Raw genomic sequence first — 13,054 nt, 5'->3', positions numbered from 1 at the left:
AAAGCTTTTTCACACATAGTATCTGCAGTTTGCTACAGGTTTGCTGTGCAGAAACACTTAGGAGAACTAAGCTTTTAGTGGGAGAACTGTTTTTGAGAGGTGACTGACACATGGCAGATTTGGAACATTACCGCTTTGACTGACTTTTCTATATAGATTTTATGCTGTGTGACTCAGTATTTCCAATCCCTCCCAGCTTTTAAACAGCTAAAAAATTTATTCTAGGAGATTCAGGTGATTGACTTGATTCTGAACCCATATTTTCTAAGGAGGCAGATTCCTGTCTCCCTCAGCACTACCTAGGATTGCTGTCCAGCTGTTGACAAGGCAATGGTCTGTTTGCAGAGGGGAGTTTGTTTAGTATCCTGTACAAACTGTATGTGTGAAGTGTTTCTACTGTAGCAATTGCTTTTGGTGCATTTGAGCTGAAAAATGTAGGTTAATGACAGTTTAGTCTCACTTCTGAGGTCCCTGGTACATTAAGACTAGAATATGCCCAAAGTGTGGCTCTGAGTCTCAGCTTCTGCTTTGATACCCTGCAGGGTAGAGTACTTTGGAGGCCCGCTGTGATAGGCTGCTGTCCTGTTTCCCGTTTTCTCTCTCTTCTGATGTCCATTCCGTTTGCCTTTCTGAATGAGGATTGATCCTCTTACCCAGGGTCCCACTTCTTGATTAGCTTCTTTAGGTGTACAGATTTTAGTATTTTATCCTATATTATATATCTAATATCCACTAATAAGTGAATATATACCATGTTTGTCTTTCTGCTTCTGGGGTAAGAGGGAGATAGAAAGACCTGGAAGAGAGAGGAACTCTATAAGGAGAGCAAAAAAAGAAAAAAAAAATCTGGATACACAGGGGTCTTTTTTGAGACTGATCCTCCAAACAAGGACTATGCATGGAGATAACTTAGAACCCCTGTACAGATGCAGCCCATGGCAGTTCAGTGTCCAAATGGGTTCCGTAGTAATGGGAACAGGGACTGTCTCTGACATGAATTCAGGGGCCTGCTCTTTGATCACCTCCCCCTGAGGGGGGTGCAGCCTTACCAGACCACAGAGGAAGATAGTGCAGCCAGTCCTGATGAGACCTGATAGGCTAGGGTTAGAGGGAAGGGGAGGAGGACCTCCCCTATCAGTAGACTGGGGGAGGGGCATGGGAGGAGATGATGGAGGGAGGGTAGGATTGGGAGGGGATGAAGGAGGGGGCTACAACTGGGATACAAAGTGAATAAATTGTAATTAATAAAAAATAAATTTATAAAAAAGAAGAAAACTAAAAAACAAAACAAAAAACCCAACTGCTAGGGGAGAGACCCTAATCAGCCTAGCTACAGGGAGAAGATGCTTCAAAGTGTTGAGCTACAGCACGGTTTGCAGTTCTTATGAGACATGGCTGTGTTGAGGTGGGCTCTTCGGAGATGCAGCTGGGATAACTCAGCTGGGCTTTAAAACTGTACATTTTGAGATTTTTGGAATATGTTCCAGTCATATTTACACTTTATAGCAATAAACTTGTCTTCCAAAAACAAAAAAAGGAACAAAATGGTTTATTTTTCAGATGAAGGCAAAGCCTTTTATGGGGTGTAGCGTAGCCTGTGTTCTTGAAATCAGTGCTACCTGAGGAGGCTGGGAAACATAAAGAATGGAAATATCCCTCTAAATGTATTTGAGGAAATGGAAATATTTTTCTTGAAAACAAAAATGAATGTCAGCCCAGAGAGAGAGAGAGAGAGAGAGAGAGAGAGAGAGAGAGATGATGATGATGATGATGATGATGATGTCTCAGTAATTAAGAACACCTGCTGCTTTTTTAGAGGGCCTGGGTTCAGTTCCTAGCCCCACACTGCGGGCGCTCACAACCTGTAACTTCAGTTCCAGAGTGCTTTAATTTGTTTATATTGCTATGTTTAAAAGCCATAAGCAAATGCAACTGGGAGAGAATTTATTTGGCTTACAGGCTCTTGGTTACAGTCTATCGTCAGAGTACGTCAGGAAAGGAGCTTAAGGCAGGAACCTTAAGCTGGAGGCAGGAACCTATGCAGGGGCATGCTTAATGGATAGCTCCCGATGGCTTGCTCAGCTTGCCTTTCTATATAACCCAGGACCATGTGCCCAAGGGTGACATCATCCAGAGTATGCCAAACCTTTTTACACCATTCATCAAGAAAATAATACCTCTGCAGACTTGCCAACAGACCAGTGTGAGAAAGGCATTTTTCTCAGTGGAGGCTTCCTCTTCCCAGATGACTTGAGTTTGTATCAAGTGTGTAAGTGTGCTGTATAAGCTTCACACAGCAGGTATGGCCTCCTCAAGATGCTGAGGGCTCTTGCATTCATGGGTTTCACATGAATTCTCTCTCTCTCTCTCTCTCTCTCTCTCTCTCTCTCACACACACACACACACACATAAAACCAAATAATTTTTTTTGAATTTTGTACTGACTGGTTCATCTTGATGACAGGATTGTATATAGTGGATTTTGTAACTTACATGGAGACTTCTAGTACCTAAGTGTGTAGATTTGTGAGTGTGTGGATTCCAATTATTAGAAAACTTAGGGAGAAAGAGGCATGGTCCTTTGTGGCCCTTCCCAGACAAGACAATGAGATGAGAGAGGGCATGTTCACACGTGCCACCTTGCCCCCACATCTTGAAAATCCTTGCATGTTTTCTGATGAGGCAGGACTTGAAGGCTGCTGCCCTTTGTTTCTTATATTTTATCTTGTTCTCTTTATTCTAGTTTAAAGTTTTACCACAAGAAAATTGTGAATTAGTCGATGGCAGATATTGACTGACATTGCTGCAGAAGATTAGTTTGCAGTCATATCTAGGTCATCAGGAAGAAAAACTCCAGGCACTTTGGAGACCTCCTGGGTCCTATAGAATTCAATACATATAATTTAGAACTTTATGCTTTTCTGAAATGGAAGATTCTTTAAAGTGGAATTCTGGATTGTTGTTTTTTTTTCCATAACATTTTTTCCTGTAAGCATTCAATCTTGAAAGTTTGATGTCTTAGAGATGGTTTTAGAGTATTATTTCCTTGTAGATCATGTGCATATAGAAATCATAATCTTTTAAAAACCAAATTTTATTGAGAAGTTTATGAGACTCATTGTCTCTCAGTGTACAGGTCATAGTAATACTGCAAAACATAAATGACAAAAAGCTGTTTGCTGCCCACAGATGATGAAGATGGCATGGACTGCATGGACAACGAGCGGCGGCCACATTTCCCTCAGTTTTCCTACTCTGCAAGTGGACGAGAATAAGTCTCTTTCGTTCTGTTTCTACACTGTCATCTTAGATTTTGCCACTGAGAATGATTCCTGGACCTCTCCACCAGCCCTCGCTCTTACAGTTAGCAGAGGCACCTCTGACATCCCTGACCAGCCCAGGGTCTTCACCTCCTACCACCTCTCACCCACATGAGAACATATACACAGACACTCCAGCTTTTGTTTTTGCATGAAATTGTATCTCAGTCTAAGGTCTCATGCTGTTGCTGCTACTGTCTTACTATTAGAGCAACTTTCAGAAGTCATTTTACAATCTTTGGGAGCCACGAGCCCATTGTTCATTTGTGCATCAAGTGTCACCCTTTGGTTTTGGTTTTCCCCTAGCAGTGAAGGCTAAATGAGACACACTGATTCTAGGTACATTTTTAACCTTCTAGGAGATAAATCAAGAACTAACTAGACTAAGAAGATTTAGTTTATATTTCTGAACAAGCAGTTGTCGAAGGGTGGTGGTGTGTGTATGTAAGAGTTTAGCAACGCATGTGTAACCAGTGCATAAAGTATGTATTACTGACATTTGGCTGGAAAGCCTTAGGAAGCATTGAGAGGATTGAAGGGCTGATGAGATACACGTGTTTTTTAATTCCTGCTGGATATTGTGGAGGAAGCCCAGTGTCACCCATGGATGCCCAGATGTCTTGGGCAAATGGACATTGTTCTACCAAGTCCTGAAGGTGCCGAGTCACCTAGAGGGCCTTAGGGTCTACTTTGTACCAGAGAGCATTTTCTCCTGGGCTTGGCAACCTTTTACCCTTCTTGATATTTATCACCTCTGATGGCTGAAGAATGTAGACAGTATAATGATCCTGCTGTCGCCAAAATCTATACACCAAGGTGAACAGGTGTTTGCCTTATCAGTTTTGAAGTTTTTTTTTCTTTCAGTTATAGATGAATTAGCTTTTTCTCAGATGTTAAAACTTTGAATGTCCTTTATGATTTTGTTTATATTACAGTAGTATTTATTTTTTAGTGATAAGAATTGTATTGTCATGTTAGCAAACGCAGCTCCAACTCACAGGTCATTGACTGCAGTTTCTTTTGACCCATGTGCAAGGAATGTACACACCCATTAGAATCATGCACTTTTTCTCCTTTGTAAAAATGGTAAGGCTTTGGATTAGATCTGTTGGTTAGAATCTTTGGGAGAAGAGATGCTGTAATTTAACCCCTTGGTGCTGAAATGAGAAAATCCCCAACTACCCATTGCCAAGGGGTTGGTGGAGCAGATGGATGATGGTGGTTGCTCATGTGAGCGGATGTGTGAGTATGGCCTGTCAGAAGGTAATGCAGAAAGCTGAGACCCAAATGCTTAGAAGAAATGAACTTTACTTGGCAAAATGAACACATCACAAATATTCACACAGTAGGAAGGGACAAGAAGCTGGTGTGTTTATTCTTATCAAGGTACATTCATTACTGAATCAAGCCATCAGGGAAAACAACAAAACAAAACACCTCTAGCTTTTCTTTTTTCTGTACATACTCATGTCTCCCAATCCCAAACATTTCTCACCAAGAGGGGACATGTATGCAAACCTCATCTTTCTCCTTCATTAATGATGATCTTCAGATTAAACCCTTTGGTGCTAGGAGCTGACATTTTCCAAAGCAGACTATGAAGTCCAAGGATCAAAGCCTTTCTTGCAGCAAGCAGGAGGGCACCTGCTCCAAGGAGTGATCATGGAAATGTATTTTAGTGACTAACTGACAGCTCCCAAATGGAAGACTACAGTGTGACATAGTAGTGTTGCTGCATTGTCTTTTTTGAGTAGGAAGTCATGTTCTCATGCAGATGTCTTGGCCTCTAGGCTCAGACTTGTGGAAGCAGAGCCGCTGCTGGCAGTGGCTGGCCGCTGGGACTGCTGGGGTGTAAAGGGCATTTTACTAAGGCAGCTAAGACGGACTCAGACATAGATTTTGTCCTAATTTTTCATGTTTGTACCTGGGTGAGTTTATCCTTAGAATGGAGTAGGAAGTTAAAGTAAACAGATATTCATTCTTACATCTGTAGTCTTTTCTCCTACTTAGAATTGTACTGAATGTTTCACGTTGGCAAGAAAGTAGGTAGATGGTATGTCCTTTAAGTTACCGTGCATCCATTCTGTAAGAAAAACGTGAGAGGAAGAAAAGCAAGCTGAGTCTGGCTCATGTTCAGAGCATTCATCTCTCAGAGCGAGCAGACACTGTACACTAAGCACACAGCTTCTTTTGTTTTGTCTCTCCTCCCAAGTCTTAAGGTGATTTCATGACCTTGGCCAAGGATACTTTGTAAAGATTAATGAGGGGGCACTGACAATGCCTCGGGCTGGCCACTCCTCACACCTGGCCCTTGGTCCCCAGCCATTCAAGGGGTTATTCATCCTGTCCCTGGCACCCTGAGTGTCACAGAAGGTGTGTTCTTGGCTTTGATTTTGAGAATTCATTCCTTGCACCCACATGTCAGTTAAATGGCAGAAGTAGAACAGAAAGGTGTGGGGAGGAGATTCTAAAAACTTAGGTTGCCTATGCTTACAGCTTAGGCTTCTGGCAGTTGAAATGGCCTGAAGCCTGGAATCATCATGTCGGATGCAGTTCTGGCTGTGGGATTCCAGCTCCTACCAGCTCCAGCTTGACCTCTTGTCACCGTGCAGGCTGTCTTGGACAAAACTGGCCACTTCTGCTCAGATTGCTGCCAGTGTTGCTCACAGCTTTGCTTTCTTCACTAATGACATAGCATTATTCCAGTATTGTTTCCATTTCTCTCCTGACCTCCACAGCTTCTCAGAGCTGACTTCTCACAGGGCCACATGCTTCTCTTTCCCTCACTAACTGCAGGGTCTCCACCACACCTCAGTGTACACACTTTGCTGCTACCGTCTGTACTGTCTACATCACAGTTCCCTTTGCTTGCTCCTGGTAGTGCATTACAGGCAAGCATGTAATGTAAAGTATTTATTTAAATAAAAGGAAAACCTCTGAATTGGTCATCGAGTCACCTGTAGATTCATAGTCTATGACATATTTTGACTTTCTAGTTCTGGTCATCTGGTTAAGGGTTTGAAGCAGACACAGCTGTGAACCCAGATGCTGTCTTTACTGTCACTGCTGGCCACACTGCAGATGTTTGTTTCCTTACGTATAGGACCCACAGGGTGTGAAATAAGTACAGAAACCCCCCACAAGCCTGGTTTTGTACACTGTACACCCTTGGTATCTCACACGCATCTGATAGGGACACACATTACTTCCTTCTACAGACAGCTTAAATAAAGCCCTGTGTCAATCTGCTACTTCTCCGTTTGTTGTTGTTGGATATGGCTCTGTAATTTCAGAAAACTAAATTTTGTACCTCTCTGGAAAAAAAAAGTGATCATTGCCCCAGCTGGTATTAACCAACACTGTCTGAAGGTGTGACAGGAAAATAGGTAAATGCCTCTTAAGAGAAAACACATACGGGGTTATTTTTACTTGAGCAAAAGGCCAATAGCATACTTGTATAAACTGGTGAAGGGCTAGGAGTCATGTCACTGGCTACCAGCACTAGGTTTCAAGGCACAGCTACTAGGATGCCAGAGACAGAATAGGTTGTAGATCCTAAGGTCTTAGTAAGAAATGATGTGGGCTCAGAAATCTCAAGGAATGCAGCTTATCACTAATGTCTTCCTGATAACATACTGCTCTGCACACTTCCTTGCAAGTGTATCTTTAACCCTTCATGGCAATTTATAACTTAGATGTGAGTAATCAATGCTAGAATGTCTGGATTACATTGGATCGTTTTGGATGGGGTGTATTTCTGATTTTACCTCATAAGCTACAATTGTAGAACTTGGCTTTGCTCTTGTGAGTTCACCAGAGAGAGGCATGACTTCTGGGACCAGTTTGGCATGCATGTGTATTTCTCACAGCTAAATTTGGGGACATTCTTACATGTGCTGTCCTCAAAATCAACTGGGGTTGACAGATCCAGGAGGCTGAAATAAAGTGACCTCTACAACTCTTTATAAAGGTGCTATTTTTAGAATATTGTATAATTTATTCATGGTATACATAAAACAGAATTGAGGACAGTTAAAATATGTGACAGCTTTATGTCTAGTGCATTTGATGAAACCAGTAACTTCTGACTCAGAACAAAAGTTCTGCTGTTCGAGGCTTGCACCTTTGACATCATGCCCCAGAGATGAGGATGGCCAGTCCACTGTCATGACACCACCTCCATGGCCTACGCTGCATGATTGTGAGGGGCAGGCAGAGCATGTGCACACTAGGCCTCTGCTGAGAGCCTCGGCTGCTGGGTTGCTGGCTGGGAAAGGCGGGAGCTTAGGGTTGTCCGACATGCAGCCTTGCCCTTAGTGTTCCATCCCACCTCAGACACCGCCACCACCATCTCAGCATTCACTTTTTGTTTCGTTTTGTGGTGCTGGGGAAGGAACCCAGGGCCTCACACATGCTGGGCAAGTACTCTACCAAGGAGCTACACCCCAGACCTTCCAGTGTCCATTTGTATTCCTTTAAAGCATTTGAGGGCTTGACTGTATAGTAGAATACTATTTTAGACTAAAAATATGATCTGTGTACAGATATTTGATATACTGTTAAGTAAATTTTCTAATTTCACATACATTTGTTTTTAGGCTCCTCTCAAATACCGCTATCGAAGACAAAAATCTGACACCATCGAGCCAAAGATGCCTTTTTTTTTGGTGTGGGGGGGCTGTTTTGTGTTGTTCAGAGACTGGAAAGAATAATGCAGAGTGCTTCCTGAGTGCACACAGTTCAATGGTAAATACTGGATGCCAGCTAAAGGTATACATGATCGTTATATCACAAGGGAAAAGAACAATAAATGGCAGGAGGAAAGTTGGTCTTCAGTACACTTTGGCTGACTTAAAACATGTGCCTTTTGGTGTGTTTTGTTTGTCACTGCTACAAAAGCGAAAGGAAACAGAACAACTCAAGTCTTTCAAAAGATCATTTTATTAATCCCTGTGCATAGTGTAGAGTAGAGAAAATATAAGTCAGTGACTTGAATCTGTTCTGAGCACACACTCCAACTAGCCCTAGCCAGCTGATGCCGAGGCATCCCCTGTCTGTAGACAGGGACAGACGTGGCATGAGGACCAGCCCCCCGCCGTCCCAGGGGGTGTCTCCCTGGGGGGTTTCAGTGCACTGTGGCACATTAAGTACAAATCAGATGAATGTAAATATCTCTTTGTAAATCATTTATTTCACTCTGTTTCATCCAGGTCAGCAATCAGATTGTGGCATGCTGGGTAACTGGAAAAAAATGATAATAAAAAGTAAGTTTAAATAGATCATGGGTATTTGTATTCTCATTTGCTGGTTTGGTCAGCTGTTATTACTGAAGTTTTGGAGAAAAGGTTTCTGTTGCTAAAAATGTGGAAATTATATGTAGCCAACCTCATTGAAAATCTGTGCCTCGCTCCTGCCACCAGAGACCAAACAAAACCCCTTTTTTTGTATAAGTATCAGACTAAGTACTTCTAATGCTTTCTTTCCTTCTGAAAGGAGCCTGTATTCCAGGCCTGTATACACTCTACCTATGGACAGGTGACATGTTAGTAAACTGATGTGACATTAAGGTGGACAGAAGTGTGTGTGTGTGGGGGGGGATTGTGCACACTAACACAAGTGAGCCTCTGTTACCTGCAGTGGCTTGTAACATACATAGATGTGGTTTTACATTTTCACAGAGATGCTCCCCTGCATGCTGGGAGGCGGGATCCATGATAGTGAGGTCTCATTTCTAAGGTTTTGCATTTGTTGGTGTGGAGGAGAGTCAAGGGTTAGGAACGTGTTGAACACCATTCCCTGGTGAGTCCACTGGCCTTGCGCACAGGTTCACGCCCCACCAAGTACACTGGCCTTGCACACAAGTTCACGCCCCACCAAGTAGGTCAGGGTGTCCTTCCAGGTCTGCAGTGCCCTCAGTGGAAGACGACCAGCTGCAGTGCTGTGCAATTCTGAGGGCGGCTGTCTGTTGTAGTCCCAGAACTGCAGTTTCCGCTGGGCCAGGGCTCACCCAGCCTCGTGACTTGAGCTAGAATCCAAGGGGGTACTCGGCTGCCTGGTAGAAGCCATGATTACCTAGTAGGGATTTCTTGGTTGGGAGCCTGAGTGAGATATTGGGAATACTTAATTTTTTTTTTAAGGTCAAGTGTGCATTTCAGGTACATGTTAGCATGTATGAGTAGCATGGTAGTGAATTTTATTGAACTGCTATGTGAGCAGAATGATTTCCACATGGGGAATATAGGTAGGGCTCTGGCAAAAGGCAAGTCAGGACAGCATGAGGTTAGTGATGAGGGACTTCTCAGAGCCCAAGGGAGCTTTGTTCTCAGATTCCCCCAGAGTGGGTCTGACATCTGCCAGTCACCAAAGCCTGCCATCAGTTTAACCAGCAGGCACAGGGTCTCCATTAGAGCTGACACCGGCCAACTAAGCAAGCCGATACTGGTTCTGAAAGCGACTAGTTGGGATATCCTCTCCAGCGCTCTGTGGATAGCCAGGCAGGACAGGCTATCTGGTACCCTGGATCCCTAGATACAAGGGCTTCTAAGGTAAGAAAGTGGGTGACTGGGCGAGGATCAGCACAAACCATGTCAGACACATTTCAGAAGACAAATGAATAAACTTGGGCAGAAAATCTCCACTCCATTGCAGATAGGTGAAGATCTGTGACAGAGAACAGAACTTTGCAGCAGGGTTTTTATTAACCCAACTCCGGAAAATGCCTTTCTCAGTGAGGCTTTGAGTGCTGTGATTCCAAGGTCATCTAGGAATGTGCTGTCTTCTCACTCCTGCCCTGTTCTTCTGACTGGGGACAACCACCTGATAAGAGTGTGTGAGGCAAACCAGGAAGGAACACATCACTTGCTCCTGGAGCAAAAGGATTGTCCCTTTCCAGTAAGTATTAGGGTCTGCTTTGGGTAGGTACGCTGTTTCCTTACTGCCACTGCACAGCCTTCTCAAGTCTTGTACTCTGGTGCAAATGGTTTAAGTCCTGACTTGAGTGTGTCACTGCTACCCATCTGCTCTAGTGATATTTTTCAGTGCTATCTGATCTTTCCACAGAGTTACCAGAGACACAAAAAATGTGAGTTACTGTCATAATCTGGCTGATCTGCCGTCACGTGTTGGGGTGTTATTGATGTGTATTTCTGTCCTCCACTCCACAGCCCCTGTGGACTCTGTCTAAGAGAGAAGGTTCTCAGTTTGGAAGCACAGTTTGAGCTTTCGACAACCATCTCCCCATTCTGCCTTCTCCCCAGTTACTATGCTCCCTGGTGTGGCTCTTCTGGATCTGTGCCTGCCCTGGGCATAGAGGAGTTACCACTTTGCTTAATTGGCTACAGCCTGGTGTTGCTCACCCACATGCTTGTTTTCATTTTTAATCCTCCTACAGCCTTCTCCTTGGGTTTCATGGCTAATTTATTTCTGAAGTTTCCTTTACACTTGGAGTTTAAGAAGTGATTTGCATGGTGTGGCCCAAAATGCTGCCCAGTTGGCTGTGCTTTAGGGGCCCCCGTCCCTTTTTGCTGCTGGGTTAGATTCTAGCTTTGTAGTGTGGGCTGCCATTTTCATTTGTTTCTTTTCCTTTTTACTGAAGCAAGGTTTCCCATTGTGTGTCTCAGGCTGGTCTCACCACAGTCTCCTAAATGTTCCTCAGGCCTCTGCCCTTTCAGCCTGAAGCCCTTCAAGTCAAAATTCTTTCTGGCTTTCTCCCTGCATATTATCCCTTGTGGCCAGGTCCCCTAACACCTTGTTTCTATGCCTCTAGCAGTAGGCTTCTACTTTTAAGAGGGTGGGCACTTTCTCAGTGGTCCATCTAAGCTTTGTTCTGAGGTGACAGTGGTACACGCAGGCCCCAGGATTCTCTCTGTGGCTTGCCTTCCCTTCCGGTGCTATGGGATATTCAACTACTCCACTTTCCCATCACATCACACCTTCCTTGGGCAATATTCCTCCATCTGCCTGGGAGAAGATGAAATGACCTCTCTCCATTGGCCCCATTATTCTGCTGTGAAGTTGACAGTGGCACCTGGACTGGGCTCCAGTTGGGACCTACCCTGTACTTGAGGTGCAGGGCTGAGATCTGAACCTAGGCATGTACAGATCCTACCATGATTCCCAAGTCCTGCTTTGGCACATCCATGAAGAGCTGAGCAGCTGGCATGACAGCATTGTAAAGGGTAAGATAGAAGGCAACCCAGACAGGAAGAATAGAGCATCCTGTATGCGTTGCAGACCTTAGTGGGTCATGGCAATGGAGGACATCTAGCATAGCAAGTGGTAATGTCTACCAAACTCAGCAGTGGCCCCCATACCCTAGGGTAGTCTCCTCAACACAGGCTGCAGCTTCTTCCAGGAACAACCAAGAGTCTGACCACTGTCCCCTGTGAACCAAGGCAAGTCACCATAGAGCAGCACTGACCCCTTGCTGGCCACCTGTCTGGGCTTGTGGAGGTGGCTGTGGTTCCTGTCCATGGATGGTCCGCTCTGCTGCCTCTGCAAAGGCCAGAGCAAGGCAGAACAGAAAAGGCAGAAAGGATGGAGAGGCTGCCTCCAGACAGGGCAGAACTTCTACGTGGTAGGAGGTGGCTCTGTGCAGGCCGGGGATACCTACATCCTTCCAGGAGCATCTGCAAGGTGTCTTCTAAGAGTGCATTCACCAGAACCCCAGGGTCAAGTGTCATAGTTGGTTCCCAGGCACTTTCTCTGCACAGGGGCAGTTGTCTGTTTTATGTGAAACATTTCCATGGGAAATAAATTTTAAGAATTCCCAAAGGACAGACAGTGTCACCAACAGCAGAGAGTGGAGCCTCTGGCTGCCTTGTGTTTGAAAGCGTTAAAAATGAAGACAACATTGACATTTGGGGTTGCAATGTGACGAAATTACAGTCTTTTAAAGGCAAGAACCACTTATCTTCCCTGCATGTAATATTCAGTGTTTTGTTCACTTGTCTAATTGGATTAAAATATTTAGCTCCCTTTAAAAACTTGATTGTGAATTTATATTGCAAAATGTAACGTCTAACTCAGAAAGCAGGAGGAGGAGCAAATGCATCCGAAGCAATATAAAATTCAACATCTTTCATCCACTATTCCTATTCTGAAAGTACATATTCTTGGAAAGGGGGAGTTGTTAGAACAGGCCTCCTAGAGGAAGCCTGGTGTGCTCTTCAGTATTAGTGACAGAGCCTAGATGAACAACTAAGCTAGCTGTGTGGTGTTTCAGGGTTTAGGCCCTTGTGTTAGAAATGCAGCCCGGGGTCTTATGTCATTCTCTAAAAACACCCAGCAGCAGGGAGTTAATGACATCTTAGCTGCATATGTTCAAGTTGATTTTAAGAAATATGCAAGTCACTTTGGTTGACAGTGTCTTGTACACAGTTTTGAAAGAATCAGGGCAAACTTTAACAGAGTCAGTTTTTATTTGAAAAATATTTTCTGGGAATGTATCAGTGTTTATTTTTGAGACTGACAATTCGGGTGAAAATCAGGATAAAAACAAAAAAACAACAATTTGGTTGAAATCAAATTGTTTGTTTTCATCTATTTAGAATTCTTTCCAAAAAATCCTGGTTCAGGAGGAGGCTTTGTAAATTATTTTATTTGGTGTATTTTCTGTTCTATTCATAAGGCACCATCTGTCTTGCAGGTAGTTAACTGTGTGTGGGCCCTGAAGTCAGCTAGGCAAAGCCCCTGGGCTCTAGGAAGGACAAAATGAGAGTGACTACCTCTGGATC

At 43.9% G+C, this 13,054-nt stretch overlaps 2 protein-coding genes across 8 annotated transcripts in view; one reads left to right on the top strand and one right to left on the bottom strand.

Moving 5' to 3' along the window:
- The window catches only part of Akt3 (AKT serine/threonine kinase 3), a 239,096-nt gene that overhangs the window by 201,814 nt on the left and 24,228 nt on the right, over nucleotides 1-13,054 (top strand). The window contains exon 14 of one of the 5 annotated variants that reach the window (XM_060364760.1): nucleotides 7,919-8,599. The exons of 3 other annotated variants lie outside the window; for them this stretch is intronic. In XM_060364760.1, the coding sequence (XP_060220743.1) occupies nucleotides 7,919-7,956 (38 nt within the window). In that variant the 3' untranslated portion in view covers nucleotides 7,957-8,599. Of the gene's footprint in view, nucleotides 1-3,189; nucleotides 8,600-13,054 lie in introns of those variants that run through there. One more of the 5 variants, XM_060364759.1, reaches the window with a different exon arrangement.
- Nucleotides 8,243-13,054, bottom strand: part of Sdccag8 (SHH signaling and ciliogenesis regulator SDCCAG8) — a 202,421-nt gene continuing 197,609 nt past the window's right edge. For all 3 annotated transcript variants that reach the window (XM_060364754.1, XM_060364755.1, XM_060364756.1), the window contains one exon: nucleotides 8,243-8,561. In XM_060364754.1, coding sequence (XP_060220737.1) covers nucleotides 8,532-8,561 — 30 coding nt within the window. In that variant the 3' untranslated portion in view covers nucleotides 8,243-8,531. The remainder of the gene's footprint in view (nucleotides 8,562-13,054) is intronic.

Source organism: Meriones unguiculatus, chromosome 11 (genome assembly GCF_030254825.1).
Source record: "Meriones unguiculatus strain TT.TT164.6M chromosome 11, Bangor_MerUng_6.1, whole genome shotgun sequence".
NCBI lineage: Eukaryota > Metazoa > Chordata > Mammalia > Rodentia > Muridae > Meriones > Meriones unguiculatus.
The sequence above is the reverse complement of the archived record's forward strand: the minus strand, read 5'-3'. Positions and strand labels throughout refer to the sequence as shown.